Here is a 19619-nt window from a genome sequence, read left to right as displayed (position 1 = left end):
TACTCCTAACTTCCAAGGAAACCAAAAGCATCTAACTGAGTACTCCAAGGCTGTTGTGCAGTATTTGAAGCATTCACAAAATTATACTGAGTTAGAAGACTATAAATTCATGTTCTTAATAATAGTTAACTTGACGTTATGAATTAACATTATAAATAGAAAGATGGACTAAGTTAATATTAAGGGTTCCATAAAATCATGGCGAATAGTTTCAAATCTACCAAAAATTGGATGCAAGGAAAATAGTGCATTCTGTCAATTATAGGAACATACAGGAATAGTCCAGATCTATTTTTTCATATCTCTTGTGGGTCCAAACTAAAATAGTAGGTAAGATTGAGCTGATAGAAGAAATATAAGCAAAGACTTCAATAAATAGTTAAGAAATGCCAATACAGAAATTTTTACTTTTGAATTCTGAGTCCATAGGGTAATTATCTTTAATCATTTTGAACGCTGACACTTATGCTATATTGCCAAGAATCTATATTTGTGGTAGGACTGTTGACTATTTTGTACATTGCAACTCCAAGTGAGATAGAAGGAATACAGCAGTCAGAAAAGGGAATGGTTTCTAGTCAGTCAATGTGCTTTATAACTCCTTAAGATAAATAATTAAGTAGTATTTATAACTAAACTTTCTCTTTCTTCGATATCTGAATAACCACAAAAGAAAAGAGTTCAATTCATGAACTATATGAACACAATTACAAAGCACGTCTCACATAAAGTAAGTCAGATCCAAGCAACTAGAAAAATATTAATTGCTCATGGACAGGCTGAGCCAACATAATAAAGATAAAATTCTACCCAATTCTACTATTTCTTGAGTGCCAAACGAACTACCAAAAATTATTTCATAGAGCTAGAAAAAGTTGTATCAAATCATTACAAAAGGTCAAGAATATCAATATACCAAATTTCAAACTATATTATAAAGTGGTAATTATGTAAACTATATGGTATTGACTAAGATATAAAGTAGTGGATCAGTGGAATAGATTAGGTACATAAGACTGAGAAGTAAATGTTCATATTAATCTAGTATTTGATAAAGCCAATGGCCCCTGTTTTTGCAACAAGAACTCATAATTTGAGTTCTTGACAACAACTTCTGGGAAAATTGGAAAATAGTATGGCAGAAACTACATGTAGACCAAAATCTTGCATTATATGCTGAGATAAGCTCTAAATGGGTACATGATTTAAACATAAAGGTTGATACCATAAACAAATTAGGAAGTAAATTATTCCCTATCATATCTATAGAAAAGGGAACAATTTATGACAGAGATGTACCAGATGTAAAATAGATAATTTTTATTATATTAAATTTAATATTTTTCACACAAAGTCTATGCAATCAAGATTAGAAGGAAAGAAGAAAGCTGGGGAACAATTTTTATAGCAAGTGTCTCTGATGAAGGCTTCATTTCTTAAATATACTGAGAACTGAATTAAATTTATTATACAGGCCATTCTCCAAATGATAATTGATCAGAAGAAATGACAATTTTAAGACAAGAAATAAAAACGATCTATAGTCATATAAAAATGCTCTAAATCACTACTGATTAGAGACTTACAAATTATTTATTTATTTTGCATTATTACAATAATCTTGTTGTAATGATAAAGTCCCCTCCCCCCCAAAAAATGGATGAGAAATCTCAAGAATACTGAGAGAAAAAGATGTACTTCAGTCTGTGTTCAGATTCCAACAGCTCTGTCTCTGGGATGAGATGCCTTCTTTATCAATTAAGTTCACCAGAGAAGTTGCTTCAATATTTTTCCCACAGTTGCTATCCCTAGCTGTATTTCCCTCCACTCTATTTCTTCCCACTCTCATCTATTCCATTCTCTCTCTCCTTCCAACCTGTCCTTGCTCAGAAGTGTGTTGTATCTGAGTACCCTCTCCCACAATCTTCCCTCTCTTCTATCACCTTCTTTGCCCTTCCCTCCTCCGGATCTTCCTTAACCCATCCCTTTCCTCTCATTTTTCTCTAAGGTAAGATAGATTTCTATACCCTATTAAGTGTATATATTATTTCCTCTCTGAGCCATTTCTAATGAAAATGAAGGCTTACTATCTCCCCTCACCTTCCCCTATTTTACTCCATTGTAAAAGCTTCCTCTTGACTCCTATGTGAAATATCTTAGCCCCTTCTTCCTCCCCTTTCCCTTCCTCCCAGTACTTTCCTTTAATTACCCATTGATTCCATCTTTTTATTATATTATACCATCATATTCAGCTCCTTCCTATGCCTTGTCTATATATGCTCCTTCTAACTGCTCTTATGAATGAGAAACTTCATATGAGTTATCAGGATCTTCTTCCCATGAAGGAATACAAATAGTTCAAACATCATTAAATTCCTCAGTTAGTCCTCCTTGTCTGCCCTCTCTATGCTTCACCTGAGTCCTGTACTTGGAGATCAAACTGCCTGTTCACCTCTGGTTGTTTCAGTAGGAAAGTTTGAAAGTCCCCTGTTTCATTGAAAGTCCATCTTTTCCCCCTGAAAGAGGATGTTTAGTATTGCTGGGTAGTTGATTCTTGGTTGTAAATCAAGATGTTTTGCCTTCCAGAATATCATTTTCCAATCCCTATGAGCCCTCAATGTAGATGCTGCCAGATCCTGTGTAATTCTGACTATAGAGTCATGGTAATTGAATTGTTTGTTTCTAGCAGCTTTTAATATTTTCTCTTTGACTTGGGAGTTCTGGAGTTTGGCTATAATATCCTGGAACTTTTTCTTTCAGGATTTCTTTCAGGAGGTGACCGGTGAATTCCCTCTATTTTTACCCTCTGCTTCTGGGATCTCAGGGCAATTTTGCTGTATTCTTTCTTTCTTTTTTTTTTTAGGTTTTTTTTTTTTTGCAAGGCAAATGGGGTTAAGTGGCTTGCCCAAGGCCACAGGGCTAGGTAATTATTAAGTGTCTAAGACCGGATTTGAACCCAGGTACTCCCGACTCCAGGGCCAGTGCTTTATCCACTGTGTGCCACCTAGCCGCCCCCTGTATTATTTCTTGAAAAAGTGAAGTCTAGGCTCTTTTCCTAGTCATGACTTTCAGGTAGCCCAATCATTTTAAAATTATCTCTTCTTGATCTGACCTTGATCAAGGCCAGTTGTTTTTCCAATGAGATATTTTACATTTTCTTCTAATTTTTTTTGATGCACTTTTATTTCTTCCTGGGTTCTTGCAAAGTCATCAACTTCCTTTAGTTTCATTCTGCATTTGAAGAAGTTATTTTCTTCAGAGAGCTTTTTTATCTCCTTTTCCAGCTGGCCAGTTCTGCTTTTTAAGGCATTCTTCTCCTCATCTGCCTTTTGTGTTGTTTTTTTCCATTTGGCCATACTGGTTTTTAACATATTATTTTCTTCAGTATTTTTTGTATATCTTTCACCAAGCTTTCAAATTGGTTTTCATGATTTTTCTGCATCTCTCTCATTTCTCCTCCCAATTTTTCCTCAACCTCCCATAATTGCTTTTCAATTGAGCTCATCCTAGCCTGAGCCCATTTTCTTTTTCTCTTGGAGGTTTTGGATACAGAAGCTTTGATTTTGTCATCATCTGAGTAAGTATTATGGTCCTCCATGGGACCAAAGTAATTTTCTATGGTCTGATTCTTCTTTTTTTCTGTTGTGTGCTCATTTCCTCAGCCTATGACTGATTTACTGCACTTCTAAGGTTTTGGGGTTTTTTTGGTGACAATCCATAGGGATCTTAATTCCTCTAAGGTCTTATGAGAGGCTTCATGCCCTCCCCTCTGCCTGGAGCTGCTCGGTTATGGTAGTATAGAAGCCCAAACTGCAACCTGGATCTCAGTGTGGGCAAACAGATGAGTCTTGCCCCAGGGAGAGCAGAGACATTTCTGCAGTCTCCCCCAACCCCCTTACCATCTATGGGCTGAGAGCTCTGGATGAGCTGGGTGGCTCTGCTGACACCCGCTGTAGGTTCTCACTGCAGGGCTCCTCTGAGGCCAGAGCTCCACTCTGCACTCACTCTGATCTGACAGAGTTCTCTCACCACCTCTTCCAGTTGTTCCCAATGATTAAACTGTCCTATCCGCCACAGACCTAGGCATCCAACTGGGCTCTGCTGTGACTTTTTCCAGCTCCTGGTCCTGGTGGAACAGACCTGTCCCAGAGATCTTCTAAGTTGTCTTGGACTGAGAAACTCTATTACTTTCTGTGGGTTCTGCCCTTCTAGTCATAATTTGACAGCTTTTGGAGTTTTTTGAGGAACAAGTTTCCGGAAATTCCTGCCTTCACGCGCCATCTTGGCTCCTGAGACATGCAAATGTGGTGGTGCCACCTTACACTTAGTAGATTAGTTAATGTGACAGAAAAGGAAAATATTAAATGTTGGAGGGGATGTGGGAAAATTGGGACACTAATGAACTGTTGGTAGAATTCTGCTGCAACTATTCTGGATTTGGAACTTTGCCTGAAGGTCTATAAAACTGTTAACCTTTGATCCAGAAACACTATTTCTAGCTCTGTATCTCAAGGAGATCAAAAAGAGGGGAAAGAATCTATTTATAAAAAATATTTATAGCAGTTCTTTTTTGTAGTGGCAAATAATTAAAAATTGAGGGGATGCTCATCAATTGAGGAATGGGTGAACAAGTTATGATATATGATCATAATGGAATATTACTGTGCTATATGAAATGATGAGCATGCTGATTTTGGAAAAACCTGGAAAACTTTATATGAACTGATGCAAAGTAAAGTGAGCAGAACCAGGAGGACATTGTGCACAGTAACAGCAATACCAGATGATGATCAACTGGAAATAATCTAGCTATTTTCAGCAATACAATGATCCAAGACAAATCCAAAGGATGCATCATGAAAAATACTATCCATCTCCAGAGAAAGAACTGAATGCCATAAGTCTGAATGTAGATCAAAGCATACTATTTTTCACTTTCTGTATTTTTTTGGTAAGCTTTTTCTTTGGTTCTGTATCTTTCACAGCATGACTAAGATGACAATGTTTTGTATGATTGAATATGTATATCTATATCAAATTGCTTACTGGCTCAGGGAGAGGGGACAAAAGGGAAGAAGAGAGAAAACCTGGTACTCAAAATTTTAAAAAAATGAATGTTAAAAACTCTTTACTTGCAATGGGATATAATAAAATATTATTCTTCTTAAAAAAGAGGAATGAGTTTGGGGCGGCTAGGTGGCGCAGTGGATAGAGCACCGGCCTTGGAGTCAGGAATACCTGAGTTCAAATCCAACCTCAGACACTTAATAATTACTTAGCCGTGTGGCCTTGGGCAAGCCACTTAACCCCATTGCCTTGAAAAAAAAATCTTAAAATTTTTTTTTTAAAAAAAGAATGAGTTCTTTGTTACGTAACAACTGACAAAGATAGTCTTTAATCAATATATTTTACCATATTATTTTATCATATTATACAGAACAAAGGAAATCCCTCCTCAGTCTAGACACTTTAGTACATCTTCTCTAGCACACTGGTAAATATCTTTGGTAAGCATACACCTCCCTGTTTGATGCCGTACCTAATTTTTGTCATCAGAGAGGCTCATCAAATAACATTATTTCTGTTGTTTTATCTTCCAAGGAATCCTGAGTGATCTTGACAAATGAAAAATATATATCTTATTGTAAAAGAGCCTAAATAACCTTTTTAATTCTAAGGAATTGAATGTTTTTGTAATCAACAAATAATAAGCACAACAGTCTCTCGTATGCTCTATATGTTTCAGTCAACTGTGAAATTGTAACGATATGATTTTGTATTTTGATCAAAAAAGAATCTGCTTTACTCTATTAATATCCTTTTTAAGAATGCCCTCTATGTGTATGTGTGTATATATATATATGAAAAATACCTTCATTTGTTCATGTCAATAAAAATAAGTTAAATGGCTACTGTGTGCCAAATGTTGGTCTAAGCTCGGGACATACAACGAAAGACAGTTTCTGCTCTCAGAGAGCTTCCAATGTAACAGATAAAGAAAACACACAAATTGAAGCTGAGAAGCTAAAGGTCAGCAGCAGTACCTGAAGAGGGGCAAGGTGGAGTCCACTCCAAAGGGCTGTGTGAAATAAAGCTAAGGCTGGCCGAGGAATCCTCTTTAAATGGAGGCTCTGAGAGAAGTTCTTTGATCTGCTCTACAACTTTCCAATTCGAGAGGTAGAGGGGTTGATGAAGTGCAAGAACTAAGGCTGAAGTATTGTTTTGGGTTTTTTTAGGTTTTTTGCAAGGCAAATGGAGTTAAATGGCTTGCCCAAGGCCACACAGCTAGGTAATTATTAAGTGTCTGAGGCCGGATTTGAGCTCAGGTACTCTGGACTCCAGGGCTGGTGCTAGCTGCCCCAAGACTGATGGACTCTTGCAGGATGGTGACTTTCCTAATGATGACATTTCTAAGAGTACGATGGAGTCCAACCCAAAGGAATTACAGCAAGGGGGAAAATCGAAAAGATTTTGTACAAATGGGAGAATAGGCATATATAGGTCAAAAATATTTATGTTTCCTTGATGAATTTTCTGGCATATACTTGACAACTCACCCACAAACAAAGAAACTCTCTGTAGAATTAAAGCAAATAGAAATGAGTTATACTTGTTAATTCACCAATTTTTCCATATTTAAATGATAGTACATAATCTAAAAATGTTTGGAAGTCACTAGTACAGTGGACAAGGCAAAATTCATAACATGATTTTATCTTTATTTTAATTTTGTGTCTTCATAGGTTTCTACTAAAAAATCTGACATAATGTATATATAGATGAATAATAGCATGCTAGTGAGAACTAATTTGAAAATTATGGATTCAAGATAGGCAATAAAATTCCAAGTTAAAATATAGATGGCATAGTCTATATAGAAATATGAAAATATGTGATAAATATGTAATAAATAACAAAACAATAATAAAATTATAATATAATAAATAAAAAATCACTATTTACTAATGATTTATAACAATGTTGACCCTTTAAAAATAGTAGGATTAGGCCCTTGAGAAAATATTAGTATATGATGCTGAGTGAGATGAGCAGAATCAGAAAAACACTATATACCCTAACAGCAACATGGGGGCAATGATCAACCTTGATAGACTTGCTCATTCCATCAGTGAAACAGTCAGGGACAATTTCGGACTATCTGCAATGGAGAATACCATCTGTATCCAGAGAAACAACTGTGGAGTTTGAACAAAGACCAAGGACTATTACCTTTAATTTAGAAAAAAAAAACTGATATCTTATTGTCTGATCTTGCTATCTCTTACACTTTATGTTTCTTTCTTAAGGATATGATTTCTCTCTCATCACACTCAGTTTGGATCAATGTATACCATGGAAACAATGTAAAGACTGACAAATTGCCTACTGTGGGGGATGAGGGGAGGAAGTAAGATTAGGGGAAAAATTGTAAAACTAAAAAATAAATAAAATCTTTAATAAAAAAAGAAAACATTAGTATAATAAGTAATGAATGGAAAGCATTTTTTTTTTGAGTTCTTTCTATATGCCAGAGGCACTTAAAAAGAAAAGATAGTCTGTAACCTGAAGGAGCTCACATTGTAAAAGGGGAAGATAACAAATATAAGTAAGTGATAAGAAGCAGGAGAGTATTTTGTTCTGATGAGGTAGAAAAGGTAGCAGCAGGTAGACAGAAAAAGGGCCTGCTTGGACTGGATGTGAAATGAGGTGCAGCCTGGTGTTTATGTCAGTCAGCAGAAAAACTAGGGGAAGTGAGCAATTTACACGCATTAAGTTACCAATTACCAGGGTGACTGACCCAAGAGTGATAAAAGTTCCAAAGATAGTGGATTGGCATGCCCTGTGCACCAGGGCTTAGGAAATATATCACTAGCGAAGCCACTAAATGGTGCCATGGCTAGTGTGGGATCTAGACTCAAGAAGACAGATGCTTATCAGCTGAGTGACCTTGGACAAGTCATTTAACCTTTATTTGCCTCAACTGCAAATTGGAGGTTAATAATGGCACCTATTTGGCCAGGCTGTTGTGAGGATGGAATAAGATAATATTTGTGAAATGTTTACCACAGTACCTGGAGAATAGTAAGCATTTATAAATGCTTATTCCCATCTTTTCCTTTACCCAATAAACACAATTAGCTGGCAGTTATTAATTGGTAAAAACCTGAAATTCATTTATTTTTATTTATTTATTTTTTTAGATGTTTTGCAAGGCAGTGGGGTCAAGTGGCTCACCCAAGGCCACACGGCTAGGTAATTATCAAGTGTCTGAGGCTGGATTTGAACTCAGGTACTCCTGACTTCAGGGCTGGTACTCTATCCACTGTGCCACCTAGATGCCCCTAATTCATTTATTTTCAAAAAACTAAAACACTAAACAGGAACAAGGCAAAGAAAACTAACTAATGGAAAATGTCAAACCATCAATTAGTAACTGAGCATTTACAATGTGCTTGACACTGTGACAATAGATCAGAAGTATAAAAGTATATGACAGAAGAAGGGATATAAAAATATATAGGCTGGTCCTTGCTCTCAAATATATCTTCACACTTAAACATTAGAGAAGCTGGTCTCTTCAGTGTCCTTCAAGTAAGTACTGCTCAATTTGCCTCCCTGCTTTTCCCTAGTTATTTACCTTTGCTGGAATGCAACACTTCCCATACTTCTTTCTACTTGTCAAGTTCTAACTATCCCATTAATGCTCACCTGCTTTATGAAAATTTCTTACTGCTTATACTAATTTCTTCTACACTGATTTAAATAATAGTCATTTTGATATTTAGTCATTTATCTATAGCTATATATTCAAATCTTTTATTTCATATGTATATGTCTTTTCTTTCCAATGACAGTAAACTTCTTAGAGTATCATGTCTTATTTTTCTTTAGTATCAAATTAAGTCAATTAGCACATAGTAAGCTTCCAACAAATACTCATCAAATGAAGTTGAAAAACTATTCAACTTTTCAGTTAAAGAATCAGAAACTACTTCATGGAATTATTTGGATGAATTAAGTTTCATTTTGGGGACATGCAATGTGAATTTTGAGTAAGTTATGAAACAAGATATGAAAATGCTCTGGAAACTTAGGCGCTAGCATTGCCGATTATGTCTAGCCAAGACTCAACCTTGCACCATTCCCACCTTTTGTTGCTTTTGCTCCCACAACTGTGCTGTCAAATGAAAATGGTGAAAATTACACAATCATTCTGACTGGATCCAGTATGAATATATGTTGTAAAACTTCAACTGGACCTTCACTGCCCCTAGGCAATTCTATGCTTTCTTCCTTATCCACTCACTATCCCACTCTCCACAGCAGCTCTTTCAAATATTTTCATTCCTCTTGAAACTTCCCCTTGCTCCCCTCCCTCACTCTCACAGATGAGATCTTTGTCTCATAGTTTATAGAACAAATTGAGGCCATTCACAAGGATTTCCCTCTTCTCCCCCTTCCTCATCTCTTATCACTTAGATGCCTTCTGCCACTAATTTCACATGATGAAGTAGTCCTACTTCTTACCAAGGGTAAACAATCTCATTCCAACCTCTCCCCTAAAATTTATTTCTTGTTCTATCATCCCTATTCTTTCCCTTATTTTCAATCATTCTTTATCTACTAAATCATTCTCTTCTGCTTATAAACACATCCATGTTCCCCTATCCTGAAAAAATCCTCACTTAATCCTTCCATCTCTATTAACATTCTGTATTTCTTCATCCCTTTGTAGTTAAATTCCTCAAAAATGCTATCAACAATAGGTGCCTCCACTTTCCCTCCTGCTCTGGTTTTCAACCTTACCATTCCACCAAAACTGCTCCCTCCAAAGTTACAAATGATTTTCTAGTTGCCAAATTCAATGGCCTTTTTCAGTACTCATTCTCTTCAACTTCTGCAGCCTTTGATATTGTTGATCATTCTTTCCTTCTTGATTCTCTCTTCTCTCTAGATTTTCTAGGATATTCTCTCCCGGTAATCTTCCTATCTATCTGACCATTCCTTCTTAGTCTACTTTGCAAGATCCTTAACTAGATTATGGTTTCTAACTATGAGCAGAAATCTCTCCTGAACCCTTTTTTTCTTCCTCTATAATACATTCCTTGGGAAATCTCATCAGCTTCCATAAACTTAATTACTATCTCTATGCTGATGATTCTCAGATATAGCTATTTTGCCCCTGCTGACTCTCAAAATGACCTTACCTTTCAGACAACTCAAATGGAATGTCTAGTAGACATCTTAAACTCAAAGGATTTTAATCTTTCTCCCTAAACCTTCCCTATTCCATCTTCCCTATTGCTGTAAGAAGGCAATATCATCCCACTTCCCTTATTCCTGGTCCCTCAGGTTTACAATCTACAAAATCATCTAGATTGTAAAGTGGATTCCTCACTATCTCTCACCCACCCCAATGCCATGTTCAATCTGTTGCCAAGTCCTATCGATTTCACTTTTGCAACATCTTTCAAACATGCTCCCTTCTCTCCTCTAGTACTGCCACCTCTCTCCTCCTGGCCCTCATCCCACAACCAAACTATTGCAATTGCTTGTGTGATGGTTTGTCTCAAATTTCAACTCGTTTCAATCCATCCTCCACGCAGCTGCTAAAGTGATTTTCCTAAAAGCACAGTTCCAATCATTCCACCCCACCCTTCATGCCTTCCACTCATTAAACCCTAATGGCTTTCTATTCTCTTCAGAATTTCTTCACTGAGTGGTGATATTATAAAGGTCAATTTTACTGGTACCAAATCTGAGAAGGATAGTATTAGGGTAGATAAGAAGACTGAATAAAGAGAAAGAATTAGAGGGAAATAAGTAGGGAGAACACAGAAGAAACCAGTGAACAGCCAAAGTGGCAGCAGAGATTAGAAACAGAAACAAGTGGCAAAAAGCAGAACTACAATCACTGGAATTAAAGAATAAGAGAAAACTTCAAAAGTCATAGAAGAAGAGAAGAAAATACCCTTAATAAACTGTGAGGGAGAAAAAAGTCTTACATCAGTTATCAATGGCAGAGAGTCAGGCAATTATAGGGGCAAAGCACTACCTATACAAATATATATCCTACTTGTTATTTTTGTTTAATTATTTTTAATTAAAAAAAAGAGAATTCAGTTCTAATATGAGTGTGTATTTCCAATGTATTGTTTACAAAGATGACCATGATATAAAAATGAAAATCATCGGAAAAAATTTATTTAAAAAAAAACACCATTACAAAGCAGTTAGGTCCTAAGGTTAATTCATGTGGTGTTAAATAAGAAGTAATTGAAATTACCTTTGAAAATCCCTTATATTACAAATAATGTATAATATCTTTAAACAGTTGTAGCTTGGAAGTGGTTAGTATTTCTTTATAATTTACTTCAGTTTTACTGTGGCAACCATTTGAGCTCCCCATGTACTCTGATATGTACAGCTTCCTTTTAGTTTTCAAAGATTCAACTAAAATTATCAAACAGGAGAGACACAGAAACTAAGACTTCTACTCAAATAGTATAAAGTAAAAACCAATATAGAGCCAGTTGGCTGGAAAACTAATGATGATGAAAAATAATCCTAATAAAGGTCTCACACTTAAGTGTGATTACATTAAAGCAGGAATACTTATTTTTTTGTGAGTGTCATGGACTCTTTTGGCAATCTGATCAAGACAATGTATCTCTTCTCAGAACAATGTTTTTAAGTGCATAAAATAAAATATATAAGATCACAAGTTCATGGATCCCCTGAAATCTATCCATGGAGAGGTTCACAGGTCCTTAGGTCAAGAACCTTTGCATTACAAGTATGATCACATCCCTACATAAATATTCCACCTCTTGCTTCACATGAAGAAATAGAGGAGACAAGAAAGTCAAAGAAATTACAGCAGGGCCTTCTAGCTAAGCAGGAATGGTAGGAAGTCAAATTAGGATTGTTCTCATTAACTCTACTTTTCTAATTTATATGACAAAGAGGAGATTCTGGAATCATACTTGGGCTAAACACTTAGAGGTGAGAAAATGAAAGAGTTCAAGGAAAGTTTCAGGGAAGAGGTTGAATTTGCACTGAGACTACAAGGGGGTATTCTGTGAAGAAAGGAAATCATATACATTGGCACAGATGTGGGAAAGCAATAGAATTATTCAGGCAACAGTGATTAGTTTCATCTATATTAGATTTCATTGGCAGTAAAGATTATCTTGAAGGATAAAATGTAATCAAATATTGGGGAGCTTTGAACTAGGCTAAAGTCTTTGGCTTTCAGTTGGTGAGGGAACCAGATATCTACTCAGTTTTTTAAGAGGATGAGATCAAACTTTATGAAAGTAAATCTGGCAGCTAAGTATTGGATATGATTACAGAAGGGAGAGATTATAGACAAAGAAGCTAGTTAAGTTTTTAAAACAAGAAGTAATAAGGGTTTGAACTGGATTAGTGACAAAAGGAATGGATAGCATAATACAGCAATTGTTCATAAATTATATTCCTGAAGATTAAAAAAAGTTATGTTCTGTATATTCTTTTTTAGTAAGGTAGAAAAGTATGCATTAAATTTTAAAAATTATTAAATAACAATATAAAAGTTCAGAAATTTAAACAAATAAGCTTCAGTTATCTAGGAAGTCTAGATTTGGACCACATTTTAAATCTACACTAAATAATTATTGTTAATTATTACCATTAATAATATGAAAAAAGTATTTTCATATCATTACAGAAGCATACTATATAGTCTAGCCAAACTAGACTATACATCCTTGTCTTATCATCCCTTCCCTATAACCAAATCTCTATCTTTTTTAATGTATATAAACATCAATCAATTTTTTAATATATTCCACGTCAATCAATCATTTATTAAACACCTACTATTATAGGTACTGTATTCCTATAAACCCTTACCATATAACATTATGTGTGTCGCTGATCACATATATATATGTCCCTTGTATTGGAGCATAAACTCTTCCCAACTCCACCTATTAAAATAAAATTTCCTCTCCATTTTCCTTCTAGATCCGGGAGCCATATTCTCCATGGAACTTTTTCTCAAACCCTCAGGTGAAAGTGAATTTAATTTCTCACAGTACTGTGACCAGAACTTTACCTTACACTTAATCATATTTTCTTACATTAGACACTTGTGTGTATATATATATGTATATATACATATACACACACACATATATATGTATATATATATATATACATATACATATATATATATAGATATATATATCTTATCCCTTCTACTAGACTATAAGCACTTGAGGACAGGGTCTACATCTTAATGTCTTTAAAGCCTCAATACAAAGCCTAATATCCTTTACATAGAAGATACTTTATTTTTGATAAATAGCATTTATGCTCTCTGTCTCAAATTTGTGACTCTTTATAAGTTTTACCACCAAATAAAAAAGAAGACTCACCATAAAAAGTTCATCTGTTAAGAACACATCTAATTATCCTTACTTACAGGTAGGAAGATCATCAGCTTTTGCAAGGTCATTCTCTTCTACTCCAGGCATGCCTGCATCACCAGCTCGTTTAATTTGTTCTACCAAAGAAATGACAAAAACATATTTTGTATTTTTCCAAGGTAAATTGAAAATATGTGAGGGAAAAGTACCAGTCTCCATCTAATCAACATCTAATTACTTTTTGATATACTTTTTGAATGATTTGGTATTTTGGATCATCTTCCCTAAAACTTTCCCTAAAAGAAAAGTTCTAAATGCTAAATCCATTTACCATCTGTTTATCAAAGGAATATTTAATTATTTATAACTTGGGGGGGGTATGGAAGATAAGGTTTTGACACAATACAGAATAATTTACAGAAATACAGAAAAAATTGGCATACTGGACAGAATGCAGCCATGAAACTAGAACCTCCTGGGTTGTGACATCTACTACTGACATAAATTAGCTCTTATCACCACTGGTGACACATAGAAGTGTGTGTGTGTGCTTGTGTGTGTCTCTGTGTGTATGTATGTGTGCATACCCATATCAACATATATATAAATATACATATATGTGAAAAATAATCATCTGAAACTGATCTGAGAACTTTAACTTTACAAATTTGAAGGGAAGATTTACAAAAAGGAAGAAAAAAACCACATCATTAAAATATTTTTCAAATACCTTTCCCCTGTGGAATATGATTGCTTGAGGGTTTCTCATTCTTATCTGCAGTATTTTCAACTTCACCTGGAATATTTTTGGGAACTTCCTGATCTTTTGAATCCAATTCGATTACATTATTCTGCTGAGTCTTTAGGGCTTCCTGCTGTTGAAAAATAAAGATTTGGTTAAAGAAAATGTTTTTCAATTCAAAATATTATATATTTATTTATTTTTTTCTATGTATAGAAAATATTAACCTTTCCTGTAAGTGCCAAATTTTGAAACTGTAATAAGAAAGTGTTACATGGGATATATTGTTATACAGCGGATGAGATAGGGAGTCAGAAAAGTTCAGTTCAAATTCTGCTTTGTTATCTCTTTGACCACAGACAAATCACAGAACTAGTTACCCTGTTTCCTCATCGATAAAATGTATATGTATTGGGCATATGGGGGAGGAATGAAGAGAGGAATAATAATACTTGAACTACTCTACTCAGATTTATAAGAAAAATGTTTTGTAAACTTTAAAGCATTATGTAAATATGAAATGTTGTTATTGTTTAGTAATAGAAAGACATAAAAGAGTAAGTTATTTTTAAAAGCCTCCAATTACAATAAATGGCCTAAAATGTTAGCCTTACCTAATTATCCAATTAAATGTGATATTGAGAAAATTATATTTACTTGTATATATTTTTATAAAAAAATTAATGTATGTCTTCATCCTGGAACCAAAAAGTAATGGGAAGAGAAACATTCTCTGCCACTACTAATAGAAGCTAGAACAATGAACAAAGAAGTTTACCTGTCAATATTATGGTTTTGGGGTGTGGTTTTTTTTTTTTTGGCAAAGCAATGGGATTAAGTGGCTTGCCCAAGGCCACACAGCTAGGTAATTATTAAGTATCTGAGGCCAGTTTTGAACTCAGGTACTTCTGACTCCAGGGCTAGTGCTCTATCCACTGTGCCACCTAGCTGCCCCTAATACTATGTTTTTGATAATAATATCTAATCATTTCTCAGAAAATTCTAACTTTCATATTTTATACACACACACACACACATATGCATTGTCTCATTACAGTTTTAAGTCATTTGAAGTTTTAAGAGTTAAAAACTTTGTTATTTTGTGATTTCCTATTACAATGCAATTTAAAATTGCACTAAGACTTTTGTTATATATATGTATCTCTTTTCCTTATCTATAGATATCAGTATCTGGAGATAATGTACATTAAAGTACAAAGCATTTTAGATAGAATACTTAGTCTGAATTATTACTTATTACATTTAAAAATTCCTTGAAGAGCTTTCTTTTTTTCTTTCAACATCTACTCAAATAAGTTTGAACATAAAAAGCAATCAAAATTTATCAATAATTTCCCTTACTGGAAGCAAAATTACATTTATGTTAATAAAAGTGTACACCTTCTATGCAGAACAAGATAACAGAAAATCCTTTTGCCTACTAGAGATGATTTTTATGGCAGTAGAATTTCAGATAAGGTTGATACTGTGTTATCCTTAAGAGCATCTTGACAAGTTCGGTAGTTTGTTTCTGTAAGGTAAAATTAACTACAGGTATCTATCTATGTATTAGGTGGAATTAGATTTTATAGTTATATATTGTATTACTATAAAATCTAATTCTATGATTTCCAGTTATAGTTTTCTACCAAACTATTTCTAGTTCTAGTTAATATATAATAAAGATAACTTCCATTCAATTTTTTTTTCTATTAAAAAAATCAAAGGCAAATAGACATATGCCTGTCTACTAACAATCAGAATTAACAATGATCTTCCCTAAATACAAAAACAATTCTGATGCCTCACCATGGCATGGTCAGGACTCAGAGTTATGCTAACAGAGTACAATCTCTCACAGGTTACACCACTTTGGAAAGGCTTTGGGTGGGGTACCGTACCAGCTAGCTTGAGGGAAGCTAATTAACAGTCTGGCTATAAGAATATGAAGTTTTTCATCACAGTAATTCTTAAAACATGTCAACCAGGTCACAGGAGAATAATTGTGATCTGCATGGTGGAAGGAATACTCACCTTGATAAAATCATAGATAAGTTATTAATAAAAGGTCTCATCACTATAGGACTGGTGTTGAATTTTTCTGGCTACAGAAATTTATGAAATTATATACTAAGGCATGGAAGGTATTGGATTTATATTGATAGAGTAAGATCATACACCTATGGAAATCAAAGATTCTTGTAGTACTGAAAAATATCAACTATCAAAATATATACTGGCCTTCAGGTAAAGTATTTCTGTTGGATACTGGTGCCAGAATATAAAATATTGAATGTTTTCAATAAAATATAACATTCCCCCTCCCCCCAAATATTACACTAGTATCTGTGAAGGGGGATGGAGAGGAAGGAGAGACCTTATTTATTTCTAAGCATCCTTTCCTGGGGAATCAAGGAATTGCTGGGTAAGAAGATTGGTGACTATAATAAATCATTAAAATGAAAAGGATGGTCTAGATGACCTCTAAGATCATTTTCATATTTAAAATTCTATAATTCTTATTTCCCATCATGAGATAAGATTATCCCCTGGTTAGTTTATCTTGACAAAGATACAATGTCAAGGTAGAATACTTTTGCATTAGGTGGAAAGAAAGGGTTTTAATATGATAAATTGTCTATTCTTTGCAAAAGTCTCCAAAAAATGTTCATCAGGTATTGAAGGTCAACCTCTAAGGTAAAAAATTGTGCAACAAAATATCCTGGTGGCCATGATTTTCCTGTATTCAAATAATGCTGAGTCAGTCCTTCATTCAACCAACACACAACAAGCATTTATTAAGCACTTTACTATGTGCAAGATACTGATAAGAGTATTGGGAACCTCATTGAACAAAGGAGGACTGGAAAAGGGGAGGAAAAGCTTTTCAAAGACCTGATCCCTAACCCTAACTCTACCAACTTTTCTCTGCAAATGAGCCAAAACTACTTCTAATAGTTTTTGTTTAATTCTAAAGTAATGACTGATAATTATTAAATACTGAAATGTTTCTCAAATTTAAAGAAATGGCTCATATTAAGTAGAACATTAATCAACATATAATCTGGCAAAGAAAAATATTTTTTAAAAACTTATAAGGAAATTTAAGCTAACAAATTTTAAAACCATAGACAACTGTAGCCATGTAAACATTCAATCGACCTGGCAATTTAAGGTGTCACTATAAAACTGATGTCTAAATTTCCCAAATTTTAAACAAAATAATATATTGCAGTAAGAAAAAATACTTAGAAATGATTTACCTTTTGTTCTTGCAAAAACTGATCTGCTAACTTTTTTATATTTTCTTCATGCTGTGCTCTTAGTTCCTTGATCTGTTGCCCACACTGAAAACTAAAATGGAAACAATCATTCTTTTTTGTTATACTGACTTCCTCTCCAAGTTGCCTAGAAGTGGGCATATATTTGAAAAGGTGTCTATGGTTCAGCATGGCAACAGAAATGCAGAAAGTCAGTAGTCAGTAAGAAAAGTATCAGTTAAATGTGATCAAAAGGTAGACTTTGGAAAGAGTAAAATACTCAGTATTGACTATTAGTTTTGTACCACATACATTTTCTACAACTAGTCTCATTAGCAAGAGAGAAAAAGATGACAGCAAAAGAGACAAAATTACTACTACCATGAACCAGGAAAGGATAAGAACCACTAGTAAGAGATTTAATAAGGATTTTTGGGAGATATTTGTTTAAGTAGAGAATTTCTCTACTTTTTTCACTTTTAGCAGGTCTGATAATCTGGAAAGGAACATAAAAAAGCTCAAATTTAAACAGAGGAATGGAGAGAGGAAGAAGGATGAAGAAGAAAAATGACCACGGGATAATATGAAAGGAAAATAAGATAGTTTTAACAGTGACCTATCATCTAATTAGAGAATTTTTGCCTTTGTGGACTAGAGTCTGGTCTGTGTAGATGAATATGTAAGTATATGTAGGGACAAGGAGTAACAAAGTAGGACTATAATGAGGTGGTTTTATTCTACCTTGCTCTCAACCACTGCTTTTCTCTGCTCTTCTGACCCTACAGGTTAGTTTTACTTACTAGCTTCCCTTTCAAAGAGCCTTTTTCCTTTCTCATCTTTGTCTTTGGTTTTCCACAGAGTCCTACTTCAAAGTCTCATCTTGACATAGGAATGACCCTGGACTCTGAGAGTTTGCCAATGGAATGTAAGCACTAATAAGTTCCACAACAGTGTAAAAGCTGTTAGTATGGTGGTAGCATCTGACTTTCTGCTGATGACCAGCCTGTCTAAATCCATATTCTTTTTACCTGAGGGCTGGTCATTTAGTGATGAATTCTTAGGCTGAGACCCACAAAATAAAGAAAAACACAAAATGACCTGTGTGGTACTCTTCTATTTTGAAAATAATAGTGACAAGACAGCATAAAGGGGGATCAAAAACAATAATTTAACTATTGTTATCATAAAATGTGAGATTCTTGTATAGTGACTAACAGGTGAATATAGTACAGGAGGAAATGAAACATACCAATCTGGATATTCTTACTTTAAGTAAAACTAATACTTATCAGTCAATTTGTTAAGTATATTTATTTGACACTTACTATATACCAAGGACTGTACTAGACGCTGCAGATAAAATGAAGCAATTCTGACCTCAAGAAAGTTAAAACCAAGAGATAAAAGGATTACAACTAAATGGGAAAAAAAGTTCTTCTTGAAAATATGAGTCATTAAAATGGGTTTTAGCTTATATTCAAAGGCAACAGGAACTATCATGTCATTGGACATTGATCACCTTGTATTATTATAATGTTCACAATAAGCATCTGCAAAAAGATTATAAAGATAACTGCAATTTATGCACCAACATCTGCTTCAAGTAGAGAAATTGTCTATGAAATAGATATAAACTTCTAAATTTAGTCAATATATATTTTAATACAAATGTGTGTACTGAAGAGAACTGTGAAAAATTTATTGAAAAGGTGGTTAGGGGTGGAGCCAAGATGGTGGCATGAAGGCAAGATTTCCTGGAAACTCATTCCCTGAAAACTCCAAAAGCCGTCAAATTATGACTCTAGCCAAAATTTAGAGAAGCAGAACCCACAGAAAGACTAAATGATACAATTTACCAGTCCAAGACAAATTAGAAGTTCTGCAGGAAAGGTCTGTTTCATTAGAACTGGGGGTTGGAAAGAGCTCCAGCCTCAGTACAGCGCAGCTGGGCCGAGTGCCTGGGTCCGTGGCAGAGGGAGTGATTTCCAGACCTCTTGTACCAGGGATCACCAGGGACAACTGGAAGGGGTGGTGAGAGAATTCTGCTGCACCAGAGTAGAGCTCCAGCCTCAGAACATCCCTGTGGTGAGAACCTGCAGTGGGAAACAATGGAGCCACCCAGCACTTCCAGAGCTGCCAGCCCACAGACAGTAAGGGGGTTGGGGGAGACTGCAGAGGTCTTTCTGCTCTGCTTGGGGCAGG

General features: G+C 34.8%; 1 protein-coding gene across 6 annotated transcripts in view; it reads right to left on the bottom strand.

Moving 5' to 3' along the window:
- GOLM2 (golgi membrane protein 2) overlaps positions 1–19619 on the bottom strand; it is a 107050-nt gene that overhangs the window by 48486 nt on the left and 38945 nt on the right. For 4 of the 6 annotated variants that reach the window (XR_012478134.1, XR_012478135.1, XM_074235284.1 and 1 more), the window contains exons 4-6: positions 17421–17511; positions 14146–14290; positions 13472–13552 (exon numbers count right to left, since the gene is read on the bottom strand). Coding sequence is in view for 4 of the 6 variants with exons in the window: in XM_074235284.1 (XP_074091385.1) it covers positions 13472–13552; positions 14146–14290; positions 17421–17511 (317 nt within the window). In the remaining 2 variants the exon portion in view is untranslated. The remainder of the gene's footprint in view (positions 1–13471; positions 13553–14145; positions 14291–17420; positions 17512–19619) is intronic. The other 2 variants (XM_074235285.1, XM_074235287.1) reach the window with 1 other exon arrangement.

The sequence above is a fragment of the Macrotis lagotis genome, chromosome 4, assembly GCF_037893015.1.
Source record: "Macrotis lagotis isolate mMagLag1 chromosome 4, bilby.v1.9.chrom.fasta, whole genome shotgun sequence".
Lineage (NCBI taxonomy): Eukaryota > Metazoa > Chordata > Mammalia > Peramelemorphia > Peramelidae > Macrotis > Macrotis lagotis.
This window is presented reverse-complemented; position numbering and strand designations above follow the sequence as displayed.